Raw genomic sequence first — 16,396 nt, 5'->3', positions numbered from 1 at the left:
TTTTTTTTTTAAACATTTATGTACAGAAAAAACCATATGACAAAATTAACCACAAAAAGTTCATTTTAACAGGTTTGCTTCATATTTTGATTCTCACTTGTCGGAGTTAACTTAAATATTTACTTTTATATTTGTGAATTTAGAAATGGGTTGATATTTGAAATTTTAAGCAAAGTTATGATTATGTGCTTTTTATTTGATGATGAAACTGTGGCCCCAGAAAATAGTTTTTCTATCCCTTTTTGTTTTCTTTTTGTCTGACCCGCAGCTAGGGTGGTATCCCTTAGTTACCAGGTTGGAAACGAATTTGGGATGTAAAACATGAAACGAAATAGGAGGAAAAAATAGAGGGGAAACGAGAAACGAGGAAGCAATAGAAAATCATATGAGAAATGCATTGAGAAACGTCTAAGAAATGCATTAGAAACGTTTCGGAAATTATAAGGGGAACCCTTGTAAAATACAAGGGAAACACGAGATAAATATGTGAGGAATGCACATAACTTTTTTTTTAAAAATAAAAAAATCAAAGGCATACATAGATGATTTATGTATTTTCCTTACATATTTTATTTTTTAACATATTTTTTTACTTATTTATATGTTTATTTTTAGATACTATTGTTCTCCTTTTTAATATGTATTCCACAATTTTTTGGTGTGATTTCTCAAAACGTTGCCCGTATGTTTCAAATATTTTCCACACCTTTCACATACATTTTCTTTGTGTTCCACATACATTTTCCTTGTGTTTCTCATGCGTTTATCATTCATTTCACACATATTTCACAGAAGTTTCCCATGTGTTTTCCAGGCATTTGGAAACCATTTCCCCATTTTTTTAATGTTTCGGAAAAACGTTCCCCACCTCTCCAAGGAGTTTTCGTCAACCATGCCACATTGCCTCACGAGCTATGATTTGCGGACACAGACATGGAGTGTCGGACACGGCAAACCCCCAAAATTTAGAAATAGGGACACTTCTAAAATAGAAAGTATATATAATTATGATTAATTGATTCAGATTCGTGTGTCTTGTATCGACATGTATACTAGTTGTCCAACATGGCAACATCTAAAAATCTAGAAATGATGGCACATACATACACATAAAATTACGGATTGCAATCATAATTTGTAACAATATAAATATAGTATTCATTTAACCAACTAATAAATCTTAGAGTTAATCAAATTTATTCTTAAAAACATGAGAACATCAAATAATAATGTATTCATCACTTTAATCTTGTTCTCTTCCATCTAGAATATACAGTGCTCTGTGAGAAAGGGCGACCTATATGATACTATGAATATGGTATTGGGACAAGAGTTTGTTCAGGGGTGGGGATATTACAACAAATATTAGTTAAAGAAGAGTTAATAATAAGAAAAGAGGTGAACACTTTTGTTTTTTAATGATCGCCAATTTTATTAAAAGGACCGAGATGGTCGAGATACAAACGATAGGGTACAAAACAACTGAGCTAGTGAGTAAACCAACCAAAATCAAGGAGGAAGAGAATCAAACAAATACAGAGATTCTTTAGACAGCCTTTCTCTAGCTAGAGAATCGGCCACCTTGTTAGCTGAGCGCCGAATATGCTTGAATTCAAAAGGGGATGCTCCCATCCAATCAAATAACTCATCAAAGAATCTGTCAAATCTCCAAGGACGATTTTTCGATCCGTTAAGCCACTTTATAACGTTTAAGGAGTCAGCTTCAACCACTATGTTAGTCACCCTATCTCTAGCCAAAAACTTTAGGCCTTGGTGTGCTGCACGCACTTCAGCCTCCGAAGCACCCACCTCCAAAGAGGAAAACACAATATTCAATAATATGATAGAATGTCACACTTGACACAGTACAAAAAGATGCCTGCACGCCCACATTAAATCTAACACTTCTAACAATACATTTAAAAGTGTCCAAAGGAGTGTCAACATGTATGGACACGAGTGTCGTGTCGGACACAACACGACACGGGTGTCAGTGATAAATTCAAAGTGCCAGCTAAATCATAGCTCACGAGTTGATTTAATTATTAAATAAAAAGAAAAATAAAAAGGATTAAATCTGAATAATGACAAACCAGGCCATCTTGAAGCTGGTAAACCCCAGGAACTAATCCCCCTCTCCTTATTTTTTGGATGCGCTCCAAGATTCATAACACATGCATTGGTCTATGGCTTGTGTAGAAGAAGGTTATTCATGTACTTGATTTTGAAGAAGCAAGAAATTATTTCTATTCTCGTGTATATGAGAATAATTTTAACAGACCACTGCTAAAATGTCCGTATTATTTTATTTTGGTTTCTTTTCAAAGTTTGATCATTTCCAATTTGGCAGTACTTTTTTTTTAAACATTTTTGGTGTTGATTGTTTCGTCCATATCCTTCATGTTCTTTACTTGTGTCTTCGTTGAGGTTTACCGTAAATTGAACATAGACCAGCATTGGTGTCTCATATATCTTTACTTTTCTATCCTCCCGGTTAACATATACAATAATGTTTCTTGGTATACCATTATAAATTCTTAAATCATGAATTCTAGAGGTAAATTGACGTTTCCAGTCAAATCTTGAAAAAGCTGTGATCCTTGTGGTGGTAATGATATTGTTGGCTTCCCATCTGTTTGGTGTAGTAATAGCAAGAAATTTCTGAGATTGTTATGTTTGGATCATTCCTTCTCCTATTGTTGTCTTTCCAGCTTCTAATCTCTTGCTTCTTTTCTATACGAAATGAATGTTGCATAATCCCAAATTTTGTCTGTTTTGGTTTTTCCTCTCAGTTTGATAAGGTACAAGACCCAGAACTTGCTGGACACCTACTGATGGAACAGTATCAGGTTTGTCTCGGAATCTCTTTGGAACTTAACTTTAAAATCTGGTTTACCTCATGAAAATCTGAGTGAAATCTCTCAAAATCAAATGTTTTCTCTGGGTTTCATGGTAGTAGTTTTTAACAAGGTGGCCCTTGAGAGAACAGAAATCTTGTTCTATGTGCATGGGACTCCTGACCTTCATGCAAAACTGTGTTGATTGATGGTATTATTCAATGGAAATTAGGCTCAACTTGTTTCTGCTGTCCGAACTGCCTTAGATCCATCGGCTGGTCCTCTTCTTTTGGACGCAGGCCTACAGCTAGCTACTAAGGTTCATAATGCTGACCTCTCAGTTTCTCGTTTCTTATTTTGCAATTTAAGTATGTAGTAGTCTGGTTTCTTATTTTTGCAATTTAAATATGTAGTAATTTTTTGAAAATATTTAAATATGTAGCACATTTTCAATATGTAGTAATATCAGACCAGTTTGTGGAAATTTTAGATCCTTACAAGCAGCATTACTAGTGGTGATCGTGTTGCACTTCAGCGCCTCTTTTCATTGATTTCACGACCACTGAATGACTTTAAGGATCTGTACTATCCCTCTTTTGCGGAATGGGTTGCATGCAAGGTTTGACTCCTATACTTTCTAGTACCTAACATTTTGTAAGGGAACTTCTGATCTAAAATTATTGGTATCCTTATATAGTGTTCATTTATTAAGTCTTGTGAGCATTTACCTTAGTGGAATAGAAATTGATCCTAAGGCTGTATATTTTTTTTTGATAGATCAAAGTACGACTGCTAGTGGCCCATGCCTCTGTCAAATGTTACACATATATGTTCTTGAGTGAACAACAGGATGAGCTTCCAGATGAGTATATGACGTTGCTACCGTCATTTTCAAAATATTCAAGCATTTTGGGGAAATACTGGATCTTGATTCTTCGTGACTATTGTTATATTTGCTTTGGCTTGCAGTCTAAGTTTAGTGTAAGTTTGAGTGTTTACTGTCTCAGTTTTCCGTTTAGCATTTCACTATTGCTTCCTTCATATGATTGTTTATCCTATTTGCAGTACAAACCATTCCTTGATGGAATTCAATCATTGGTGGTTTCATCAAAGGTGCGGCCATGTTTAGATGAAGCCTGGTCAGTAATTCTAAAAGCAATTACACTGGATGCAGTTCCTCTGATGTTTGAGATGGATGAATCTTCCAAATCAAGTGTCGAAAATTTATCCAAAAATACCTTCATATCTGGATACAGCATGGTCAGATTAGAACTCGGAGATTTCCATTTCCTTTGGGGATTTGCGCTGCTTGTTCTTTTTCAGGGACAGCATCCAGTTATGAGTAAACAAGTGATACCACTTCCTTGTCCTGGGAAAATCCAATACAGTGTAGATTCGACACTTAGAGAACCATATTGTCTGGATTCAAGGCCATACGGAATTGCCTTGCTGGTGTTGCAGTCTCTCTCATTGGATAGATTTTTCAACCACAAATTTCTTACACTGGACCTTTGCAGAGAATTCCTGCAGGTGAGACTGTACCTCCAAACCTCCAAACCCATGTCTTTGGTTTTTAATGATTAATCACTTATTTCTAAACTAAGCATATGTATTTACATGATTTGGCATGTGCTTAGCTTCCCGATGATGGCGAATGGGGCACCTAATGAAAACTGTAAGATGTATGTTTATGTCTTGTAGATGCCTAAGGGCATAGTGGTCATTTGTAATGTTCTCTCTTTATATAAATGCATAAGTGAGGAGGAGTTCTCTCCAATTCACTTATTCTCCATTCTTGCTCTCTAACATGGTATCAGAGCCCTAGGGTTTTGTTGCCCTAGGGACCACCATAGCCACCCCTCTTCTCCTCCATCTTGTTCTTCCTCCTCATCTCCACCTCCCGCCCCCGACTCCCGATTCCGGCCTCAACCCAACCCCTCTCCCGCCTCCTGCCTCTCTCTGTCCCTTCCCCCCGTATCTCCTCCCCCCCCGCTCTCTCTCTCTCTCTCTCTCTCCGCCCACTTCCCCGCCACTTCTCCATCCCCCCTTCGCCCCTATTTTTCCGCGCTATCCTCATTTCTTCCTCTCTGCCACCTTTTCTTTTCTCCTTTTAAAGCCCTAATCTGCTCCTCTTTCCTTCTACCCTACCCCTCATTACTTAAATTTCTTTACCCTCTCTTCTACTCATTCCGCGGCTCCGACTCCTTGTCATTGTCTTCTCTTTCTATGTATTAGAGGCCGTCTCATTCCTCCTTCCTATATTGTTTCCTCTCAGAGCCGCGATCTCCTCTCTTGACACCTCTCGTAGCCCTTCCCCTCTTCTTGCTTTTCGTTGTCTTGGTTGGGCCTCTTATTTTCTTCTTCTCCACATGGATTCCCCCATCATTGAGGATCCCTCTCTTGGCAACCTTATGTGGCTCCTGTCCCTCTGCCTCCTGCATCCTCTTCTTCGTATAGTCACTCTTCTTTAGTGGATGGTATTTTCCCACCCATGACAACAGCCAAACTAGACGGGTCCAATTACTTGAATTAAAAAGTTGTTGTGGAGACATACCTCATTGCTAGGGGGAAGGTCTCTCTTATCTGTCGTGACCCTCCTGCTTCCACTAATCCCACTTATAAGAAGTGGGAATAGGATGATGCCCTTCTTCATACTCTCCTCTGGCAGAGTATGACCACTCAGATTGCTCGTACCATGATGCACCTTCCGACTTCCCGACAGATTTGGGACCATACCACGGGGCTCTATTCTAGGGTAGGCAATCTCGCTCGCATATTGGCCACCTATTCACAGTGGATTCATCTCCAGCGTAGTGACCCTCCTCTCTCCACCTATTATAGCCAGTTTGTTTCTCATTGTGAATAGCTGGATGTTCTTATGCCCCTCACGACTGATCTGACTACGGCCATCCTGCAGCGGGATCAGCTTTGTGTCATTCACTTTCTCGAGACTTTGGGCCCTTAGTTCTTGCATCCCCGCCAGCAGATCTTTGGATTCGACACCATGCCTTCACTTCAGGAGGTATATTTGCGTCCTCAATAGTGCCTTATTGGTGATTCTCTGCCGACTACCTCTGTTGATAGCATTGCTACAACGGCATATGGAATGGGTGATCATGCTACCTGTGGTGGTGGTACGTTTGGTCGAGGTCGTGGACTTTGCTGCCGGCCATGGTGGTCGTGGTGCTGGCCGCGACTTTGCTGCCAGCCGTGGTGGCCGCCCTCGTACCTACTGTTCTCACTATCAGCGAGAGGGACATTATCTTGAGACATGCTATGCTCTGCACCTTGAGCCGTGCCCTTCCACTAAGCCTCGCTTTGGCCGCTCTGCATACTTTTCAGCATTGAATGCTTCAAAGTCCTTGGCCTCTTCATCTCAGCCCAGCCCCGCCCTTACTGTTGATGGGGTCCTCTCTCGTGTGGACTATGATGAGTTCCAGCGCCTCAGGTTGACCAGCCGGCCCCCGAGTGCCGGTTTCTCCCAGCCAGGTAGCTCCCCTGCCTCTCTTCTTACTAGCTCCAGCTCCTAGATCCTTGATTTCGAAGCCTCCAATCATATGACAAGTACTTCTTCCCCACTTAGTTTGTTTCGTCCTCTTTATTCTCAGTCTATTACCCTTGCTGATGGGAGCTCTAGTCCTATTTCTGGTATTGGGAGCATCTCCCCTTGCCCTGGTCTCACATTGTCCTCTGTTTTATGTGTTCCCAATTCCCCATTTAGCTAACTTTCAGTCAGTCAGCTTACTAAGCATCTTCACTGATCTATCTCATTTTATCCATCTTATTATTTGTTTCAAGATCTCTCGACTGGGTGGACGATTGGCTCGGGCAGTGAGGTGGATGGGCTTTATCGTCTATATTGTTGCCCTTCCCGTGCCATTTTGCACAACTCCATCGACGCCTATTAGTGGGACCGTCGCCTTGGTCATCCTTGCCTCGAGTGTTTACGGCAGACATCTATTGTTTCTTCTCATGTTCAGTCTTTTCGGTGCGAGGCCTGTGAACTTGGAAAACACCATCGCGTGTCCTGTTTGTCGGGCCTCGCACCCTTTTGATTGAATGCACTCAAATGAATGGGGTCCCGTGCGGACTACGTCTTTTTTTGGATATCGATATTTTTTTGTCTTTATTGATGATTATTCTCATATGGCTTGGCTTTATTTACTTAAGGATTGGTCTGAAGTTTTCTCTGTTTTTCGTACTTTTCAGGCAGAGGTTACGAATCAATTTAATTGTACCCTCAAATGTTTGCGCACTGATAATGCGAGAGTATTTCTCCAAATCCAATGGTTTTGATGATTTTCTTTTTACTTTTGGTATTCTCCACCACTCTTCCTGTGCTCACTCCTCCCAGCAAAATGGTGTAGCTAGACAGAAGATGAGATCTTTACTGGATGGTGCCCGCACTCTTCTTATACAAATGCGGGTCCCCAAAAGTTATTTGGATGATGCCGTCCTCTCTGCCAACTACCTTGCCAATCGGCATTCGTGCTCGGTCCTTGGTGTTTCCTCACCTTTTGCTTTGTTACGTCCTCATCATGACCCTTTCCCTCTCTCTCCTCGGATCTTTGGTTGCATGTGCTTTGTCCACAATCTTGGTCCTGGCCTTGATAAGTTGGATCCTCGAGTTGAACGATGTATCTTCCTGGATTACTCACGGAGCCAGAAAGGTTATCAGTTCTACAGCCCTCGCTTGCGTCCGTCTCGGCCCACGTCACCTTTTTTTAGTCTGAGTCTTACTTTCTCACTCCTCAGGATGGTATTCCCACCGCTCCTGTTCCGACCTTCCTCTCCCTGTTCTTGTCGTCGCTCCCTCTCCTGTTCCTGAGTTTGTCCCTATTTGCAGGCCCTCTTCTTCCTTACAGGTACATGCAGCTTCTCCTCCACCTATTACAAAGAGCTATCAGCGAATGCTGTAGCTCATCCCTCTCCGCCTGCGTTATCGCCAGCTCAGCAAGAGATCACGACCACCATTTCAGAGGTATCTATAGATTCTCTCATCTCCTCTCGTACTCTCTCTCATAGTACTGCTCATCCTATTTCTTCTGTTCTTTCTTATTATTCTCTCACCGTTGTTTTTTGTAGTTTTGTGTCTTCCTTGCCCTCTGTCTCTTTCTCGCAGTCATTGCCAGCAGCTCTTGATCACCCAGGGTGGCGGGCAGCTATAGATCTTCACATGGAGGCCCTTCAGGCCAATCAGACCTGGGATTTGGTCCCTTTTCTTCCTGGTGCTCGTCCTGTTGGCTGCCATTGGGCTTATACCGTCAAACACTTGATGGGGCAGTTGAGCGCCTTAAGGCGCGCTTGGGTGCCAAAGGTTATACTTAAACCTTTTGCGTGGATTATGGTGAGATGTTCTCACCGGTTGCAAAAATTCCATCTGTTCGTGTTCTCCTATCTCTTGCTGTCAATCATAGGTGGCCCCTACATCAGTTAGATGTCAAGAATGCCTTCTTTCATGGTGAACTCACGGATGAAGTGTACATGGAGCGACCTCCTGGCTATGTTGCTCAAGGGGAGATGTCCTCCGTATGTCGATTGAAGAAATCCATCTATGGCATGAAGCAGTCCTGTAGAGCATGTTTGTGAGGTTTAGTGATGTTATCATGCGCTTTGGCATGAAGCAAGGTGCAGTTGATCATTCTGTTTTCAACCATCAGTTTGCAGCTGGTTGTGTGCTATTGATTGTCTACGTTGATGACATTTTCATTACTGACAATGATTCAGTGGGATCTAGAAGTTGAAGACCTTGCAAAAAGAATTTTCTAACAAAGATTTCCAATATGAGTCCAACGCACAAGCGGATTGTGAGATATGATTTTTTGAAGTTGAACTGGCATTGAGGTAGCATATTCCACCAGGGGTATCTCCCTCTCACAGAGGAAATACGTCTTGGACTTACTTGAGGAGACAGGTGACCTTGGAGTGAAACCTGCCTCAGTTCCCATGGACCCAAATGTGAGACTACTTCCAGAGGAGGGAGACTTATTAGATGACCCTGGCAGATCCAGGAAACTGGTTGGTAAGCTTATATATCTTACTCGCCCAGACATCTCCTTTGCTGTTGGCGCTGTTACCAGTATATTAGCTCAAGCTTATATATCTCACAGTCACTCGCCTAGACATCTTCTTTGTTGTTGGCACTGTCAGCCAGTATATGAGCTCACCTCATACTTCACATTGGGAAGCTGTGCTTCAAATTCTTCGATACTTGAAAAGTGCTCCTGGGAGAGGGTTGTTGTTTAAGAAATGTGGGCATCAGAAGATAGAATGGTACACAGATGCAGATTGGGCAGGATCTGCAGCTGACAGGAGATCTATCACAGGATATTGCACCTTTGTAGGAGGTAACCTTGTGTCATGGCGAAGTAAGAAGCAGGATGTTATATCTAAATCCAGTGCAGAGGCTGAATATAGAGCCATGGCACACACAAGTGGAGAGTTTATTTGGTTACGCTCTCTTTTGTTAGAGATCGGTTTCCCCCCATCATCTCCTTCTCGGTAATATTGTGACAACAAGGCTGCGATCCACATTGCCACAAATCCGGTCTTCCATGAGAGGACCAAACACATTGAGGTCGATTGCCACTTTATCCGGCATAGGATTTAGAAAGGGGAGATATGCACAGTGTTTACTAGATCTGTGGACTAGTTGGCTGATATGTTGACCAAACCATTAAGCAAAGCAAAGTTGAGTGACATTTGTAGCAAGCTAGGAATGTTTGACATTTACATTCCAGCTTGAGGGGGAGTGTTAGATGTATGTTTATGTCATGTAGATCCCTAAGGGCATAGTAGTCATTTGTAATGTTCTCTCTTGATATAAATGCATAAGTGAGGGGGAGTTCTCTCCAACTCACTCTCTTCTTCTCCATTCTTCCTCTCTAACAAAAACATTCATTCATTCTATATGCTTTGAGACCTTCTGCTCATCAGGATATCATGCTGCACTCATGATTGGTGTGCTAGGGTAAAGCTAGATTGCGTGCTTAGAGCAAGGACAGTCCAATTATCAATGTTCATAGTCACAAATATTTGTCTCCTGAATTTCTCGGGAAGGGTGTATTTTGGAATATTTTAAACTTTTTTGTCATTTCTGGGTTCGTATCAGGAAAAAAACTAGGAAAAATAAAATATATAAAAATCTAAAATTTAAGGACAAAAATAATATCGTGGATTTCTTGAGATATTTTTGTTATCTTTCTGCGATAAAAAATAAAGGGTCCCTCTATCCCCAATATAAAAAAAAGGCTCCGCAATGGAATTTCCTTTTCCCTACCATCGAAGAAAGAGACAAATAGAATCCATCAGACCCAGATCCCTTTTCCTTATCGGGATCGGGACTAACAAGAATGGTTGGGACAACAAACATCCATCTCGTTCGTACTTTCGATTCCCGTATAACCATCGAAGATCGTTGAAGTGACTAATTCCTGGAAATAACTCAGTTATTCCGCAAGAAGGAAAAGAAAAAAACTAAGGGTCTGTTGAATTTCAAGTATTCAATTGCAGTACACATGTGCCCCCCTTATAACATGAACAGTGGGCAACTTTAACGCTTTTTGGCATCAAATCATGTTAACAGGGGCTGAATGCGTACTGCAGGGGGAGTGAAAATATCACCGCCCAAAATAAAATATGATATTTCTCTGATTTTTCAAAATCTTCGCTAAATTTTGGGAGTTCTTCGTTTCATCAAGTAATCACAAAATGTCATGGTATTTTTGAAAATATCGGATATGTTTGTGACTGTGCCTATGTTGCCTAAACACTTCAAAACTTGTGCCATACAGATCTGACACTTCGATATTAAATGTAAATCTCGTGTCCAAAACATAGTTGTGTCTATTGCAAATGCATGGTAATCTGGTTTTCTCACGAAGTTTCACGTTTATGATATTTGAAAAAGGAAAAAGGCCCGTTTAAGTTCAATCAATTCCTTACTGAGCTGGGAGAGGGATGCCCACTGCTTCTTGAGGTAATGAAACCACATGGAAGGTCATGGGTTTACCTGGAATGGTACTTTGGCATGGTGAAGTTATAGCCAACATGGTTTGCAAAGCCTGGAATTCAGGGTATATATGTATTTATACATTATGTATGTATATACTATATACTCACATGTATATGTAAAGCGTATGTATGGTTTGCTGTTATATAGACACGTATTTGCTTGCTCTGTGTCAGTGCTGAGCTGTTACATGGCATGGTGAAGATGCAGCCAACATGGTTTGCAGGGCCTGGAAGTTAGGGTGTATATAGCCCATTCAAAAAAAAAAGGAAAATTACATTTACACCCCTTCTAGTTTCTAACACATCCACTTCTACCCCTATAGTTTAAAACGTGACAACTACATCCCCCTGTAGTTTCAATTTGTATAAGGTAGGCCCCCTCAGTTGACGGTTCGTCCACAGATTGAAGGGTTAGGATGATCCAATGGCGCTGATTTTTTGGGCACACCCTATCTATGTCAGGGCCCATCAAATGAACGCTTTGGATCATCCAAACAACATGGGCCCATACCCGAATCGAAACACTACCAAAAACACAGTGGGCCCACATTGTTTGGATGATCCAAAGCATTCATTTGATGGGCCCTGACAGAGATAGGGTATGCCTAAAAAATCAGCTCCATCGGATCATCCTAACCGTTCAATCTGTGGACAAACCGTCAATTGAGGGGGTCTACCTTACACAAATTGAAACCACATGGGGTGTAGTTGTCACGTTTTAAACTATAGGCGTAGAAGTGGATGTGTCAGAAACTAGAGGGGGTGTAAATGTAATTTTCCCAAAAAAAAAAAATGGTTAGGGTGTATATGTAAACATAAAGAAATGATAGAATGAAGAGCGCCCTTGCAAAAATCAGCTTCAAGGGCACCATTATTGGTTAATTTTATAAAGTGTGGCGCCGAAAAAAGTGGATGGCGCCTAAAAAAGTGGAAACGGTGTTGACTTTGCATCAATCAACCAATAAGGGCACCCTTGAGCTGATTTTTGCAAGGGTGCCCTTCAATCTATCATTCCTCACAAACATATACTGTATGTACTTATGAACCCCAAAAAGCTTTGAGTTTTTGCACAAAATATTGTCTAGTGTACGTGGGGACTAAGAATATCTAGGTAAGAGTACTCTAAGTTGGGATACCCAAACAAAATATTGAATATGTAACCATACCACACAGAAAACTGATATTTAGTTTCTTGATTGTGCATCCTTCATCACTAGGGTTCTATGATCTGTCTTGATTTTTAAAATATCTGAAATCCATCAGGGAAAATCATTTGATGGATCAGTGTCTGAATAGATGTTTCATTTCTTGATGTGGAGATTCATTATTTTTTGTGGATGCAGATACTCGTATACCCTGATCGCATGAAAGGATCTTGGAACAGCCTTGTATTATCTGTAGTATCACAGGTAAAGGCCCCTCTAGTTACCTCTATGTTGATCTTTGTGACTTAATATTTGGTTTATTGATCTTGTGTACTGTAACCATTTGAAATATACTTTTTATGTCTCTACCTTGAAAGTTGTGATTTTTACTGGAAGAATTGCATCTCAAACATTCGAACATACAATGGGCACAAACCAGATACAATGGACCATCATTACCTTATTCTGATGAAATGATATCATTTAGAAAGTATATCACTTTAAACCTACTCACTACAATCTTGATACATTTTCTATTTCTGTCCTGAACTTGTATTGCACTCTAGCTTAGGCTTATGTTGAAGTGCATTAAATTCTATTCAGGTCTATGCGTAAAATATATTGAGTTTTTATTGGCATTTCTCATGGTCTGACATGAAATAAGGGCAGTACAAGATGATTTTTATTGAATCTTTTGAGGTCTACATTAAGATAGTGTCATATTGTAATTGCTACTTGTCTGAACAGATTGTGCAGGCATGCCCTGATGACTTTTTCGAAATGGAAGATTTTGCATTTGTGGCAATGGAACTTTGTGTGAATTGTCTCTGTAAAACATTTCAGAGGTACTTGATGTATCCATTATCCATGAAATTCAGGTTTTAATCCTTTCTTACATGTAAGTCTAAAATATTATACAGGCATGACTAGATGACCCCATTCTACAAACTCCATCCTGTTATGTCACTTTTTACAAACTCTCGCTTTGTTGTTTCTGTTATGTGTTTGGTATCGCATCCAAGATTTAAAATTTTGGTTTTGGTTTTGGTTTTGGATTTCGACTGAAATTTGGTAAAAAAACTCAAATTTCAAACTTTTGCTGAATCGGTCGGAATTACTGAGATTTTGGAAAAAAGTAAATTTCGGCTGAAATTTCTGATATTTTGGCCGCGTAGGTTCGGTTTCGGTCTTGACCGAAATCTGAAATTTCGGATTTCGGTCGAAATTTAAAACCGTGATTGTATCTGAATGTTAAGCTTTTAGCTATGATCTCATTTTTTTTTTTGCAGTACTGAATTCCCTTCACAAGATCCCAAAAGTCTGAGAAAAACGATTTCCACCTTATTTGCTACAGCTGAGACAATTGCAAGTCGTTTTAGCCCTGAGGTGTGTAAGCATTGCTTCTAATATGTGTCCTTTCATCATCTCAGTATTAAAAATCTTCATTATGTTGACTTGAAAGGTTAGCCATTCTGATAATGTGCATTTTGAGAGGTCATATATCTTTTCTCACTATCATTTTTGCTGTCCCAGACATTAATATCATCTCTTCATTGTTTTAAATGTCATTGTTGAACTACAGAAGCAATGGAAGTTGATCCTGGCATTTCTGTCAACTAGTTACAAGTGCTTTAGAGGAGCTTCAACTGACTCATGCTTGTCATCACTAATTCTTTTTGTTCAGAATATTTCTTCTTTATTGAGGAGACATTTCGGAGGTACACATTTCTCATGTTATTGCTTTATGGTCATACTTTAGAACTATGTCACAAATATCGTGTTCTTGTGCTCATTATTCTTATTCTTCTTCAAATACATACCAGAAAAAACAAAAGTAAAAAGAGTTAAAGATTTTTTTCCATTGAGATCTTTCCATAAATATTCCTTATTTATTAAGAATTTTTATTTTAGTCAAAGACGCATTTTTCATTATTTTTTTCATAAAGAAGGTTTTATTTGTAACATAGCTTCTAGAGCTACTGAGTTTTTCTCTGTTGTACTTAGTAGAAATACTTCAGATGCATCTGTCAGAGCCCACATTCCCCTCTCATTGAGAAATCTAATGCCTATTAAATTAAGGATCTTTAAAGTTGAGAAGAGAAGATAAAATTTGTACTCCATTTGATGAATGGCCAAGGGTATTTATCCTCGTAAATGCAATTGCTCAAAAGAATGAGAAAGGCACAATTGTTCCCATGAAAGAGAGGCGTGGGGCGTGTGGCCAAAATGGAGGAAATTACAACAGTGCCCTCATGTGGCAATAAATATGTACATCTAATTATGGAAAAGTAGCTTTGTACAATAGTTACTAGAAGCTTCCTAGTTGGGCAAGATCTCACTTTGGATGCGAAACTTCTCTTGCTTCCCAAATTTAGATGCAGCCCGCTTCCCACATGGTTTGTTCATCTTATTTAAGTGTGCGCTTCCTATTTGAGTGATTATTCTTTCATAAAAGAGTGTTTTCTCCTTTTGTTGATTCCAAAGGATTATATTCAATTTAAAACTTAAAAAACTTAACTTTCAAATAAAACTTGTGTGGATCTTTTCCAAAATCTTAACATTAACACATAAATAAAACCTGTAAAACTATAAATCCTTTAAACTTGTAATGCCAATCACACAAAGTCTTCTTTAGTAACCCCTAACCTACACTAACTTTTCCTCCCTAACCTATTATAAGCGTACTTGTTCGCTTCCAATGAGGCGTATTAAATGCTTCATGTTTACTTATGATGAAACTTCGTACAAGTTTCCTCTTTACTTCCATTGGAGCTTTTCTCTTTTCACTTTCCCGCATTTTCTCTTTTCTAGACCTCTCGCTTTTCGTTGTTGTTTCCCATATCACTTCTCACACTCACTTCCCTCTCTGGCAACTATGCTTTTTACATCATCACTTATGTACCCCACTCACCATTGAGTGGTGTATATAAGTCGTGGAGCTTGATACATTCTAGAGGGCATATACATGTGTATCAATGTATGTTTTTTTATTAGGGGTGCAACTCAGGTCGGGTTGGATCGGGTTGAGGCCAACCCGAGATAGCATTCCCTCAACCCTAACCTAACCCAACCCAACCCTGGCCTCGGGTTGAGGATGGTCAACCCTAACCCAATCTGCCTCTAAATTTCTCAACCCTAACCCAACCCATCTAACCAAAATCGAGTCGGGTTGGTTTGGGTTCATCTTGGGCCAAATAGAAAAATACAATAACCCATAGAAAATCAAGATAAAATTAGGGGATGGAGGTCGGGTTCGGGTCGGGTTGCCAAGACCAGGAAGAGAAATAGAAGAAAGGGGAGTAATAAGGGAAGAAGAGAATAGAAGGAGAAGAAACGAAGAAGAATAGCGGAAGAAGAGGCGAGAAAGAGGGGAAAGAGGAAGAAGAAGAAATATGAGGGAGAATAGGAGAAGAAAAGGAATAGAGGAAGTAGAAGAACCTGTAGAGGGAGAAACCAATCAATCTTTATTAATTATCCAAATTTGTAATTCCTAATACGAGAGGCCTATATATAGGCAATTGAAACAAAAATCCATGACAAATAAATTAATTCCCTAATTCTAAATAATATGGAAAATAAAATCCTATAAACTAAATAAAATGGAAATAAATCCCTAAAAGTCCTAATGGGAAAATATACGACTTATTTGGCCTACCTACAATCTGCATCATTCTCCCTCGTTTGAAAAGAATTCGCCCTCGAGTTCTAGTCCGCCTGGATCAAATACGTAGACGACCGACTCAAGTAGTAGTAGTTATAATCCTTAGGAGGCGCTCTTGATGTCTAAGACTCGTGATAGTGAAAGTGATCTGAAATGTTGGCCGAGTGATAGGGAAGAAATCGCCCAGGTAGAATCATAAATACGCGAACCTCTCCTGAGAATCAATGAAGCTTGGAAAATGGCAACGTACTCCTCTTGGACGGGCATGAGAGCTACAGGAAGTATCAATCTATGACCATCCTCCAAAAGATCAACACCCGCTGGTATCTCATCAGGCTCAATGAAATCATCAATAAAATCATTTGCTAGGGGCGCTCAATGCAGTCAACGAGTGTGCTAAAATCCTGTGTCGGAATATCCATGAGAGACTCAACACTGCCACGATGCTCCTCCGTGTCAATACAAAGCTCGACAATTTGCTCAATTGGCTCAAAGATAAGGCAATCCTCCGTAATATACTCGATCATCTATCTCAGGTAATGGATCAAAAGTCAGGTCACTCGGCTCTGACTCAGGATGATGCTCGGTCAACTCAGTCAGTGGAGCAGCCTCACGTGGGCCTGCCACAATATCAGCTTCGGAAGTGTGAACCTATCTCTCTGGATGCTCGGCAAGTGGTGTTAGGGAGATCTCTGAATCATCATGCTCGTCGACGTCGGCCTCAGCAATTACTGAACTCT

General features: G+C 40.2%; 1 protein-coding gene across 5 annotated transcripts in view; it reads left to right on the top strand.

Annotated features, from left to right (window-relative positions):
• Nucleotides 1-16,396, top strand: part of SWEETIE (HEAT repeat-containing protein) — a 135,689-nt gene that overhangs the window by 109,706 nt on the left and 9,587 nt on the right. For 2 of the 5 annotated variants that reach the window (XM_077374173.1, XM_077374178.1), the window contains 9 exons: nt 2,793-2,849; nt 3,070-3,156; nt 3,328-3,456; nt 3,615-3,818; nt 3,903-4,367; nt 12,194-12,259; nt 12,743-12,873; nt 13,285-13,381; nt 13,578-13,713. In XM_077374173.1, coding sequence (XP_077230288.1) covers nt 2,793-2,849; nt 3,070-3,156; nt 3,328-3,456; nt 3,615-3,818; nt 3,903-4,367; nt 12,194-12,259; nt 12,743-12,873; nt 13,285-13,381; nt 13,578-13,713 — 1,372 coding nt within the window. The remainder of the gene's footprint in view (nt 1-2,792; nt 2,850-3,069; nt 3,157-3,327; nt 3,457-3,614; nt 3,819-3,902; nt 4,368-12,193; nt 12,260-12,742; nt 12,874-13,284; nt 13,382-13,577; nt 13,714-16,396) is intronic. The other 3 variants (XM_077374177.1, XM_077374174.1, XM_077374175.1) reach the window with 3 other exon arrangements.

The sequence above is a fragment of the Tasmannia lanceolata genome, unplaced genomic scaffold (assembly GCF_043159265.1).
Source record: "Tasmannia lanceolata isolate RefF3 unplaced genomic scaffold, GAP_Taslan_0.1 ptg000044l, whole genome shotgun sequence".
Classification (NCBI taxonomy): Eukaryota; Viridiplantae; Streptophyta; class Magnoliopsida; order Canellales; family Winteraceae; genus Tasmannia; species Tasmannia lanceolata.
Note: the sequence above shows the minus strand (reverse complement) of the source record. Positions and strands in the feature narration are given on the sequence as shown.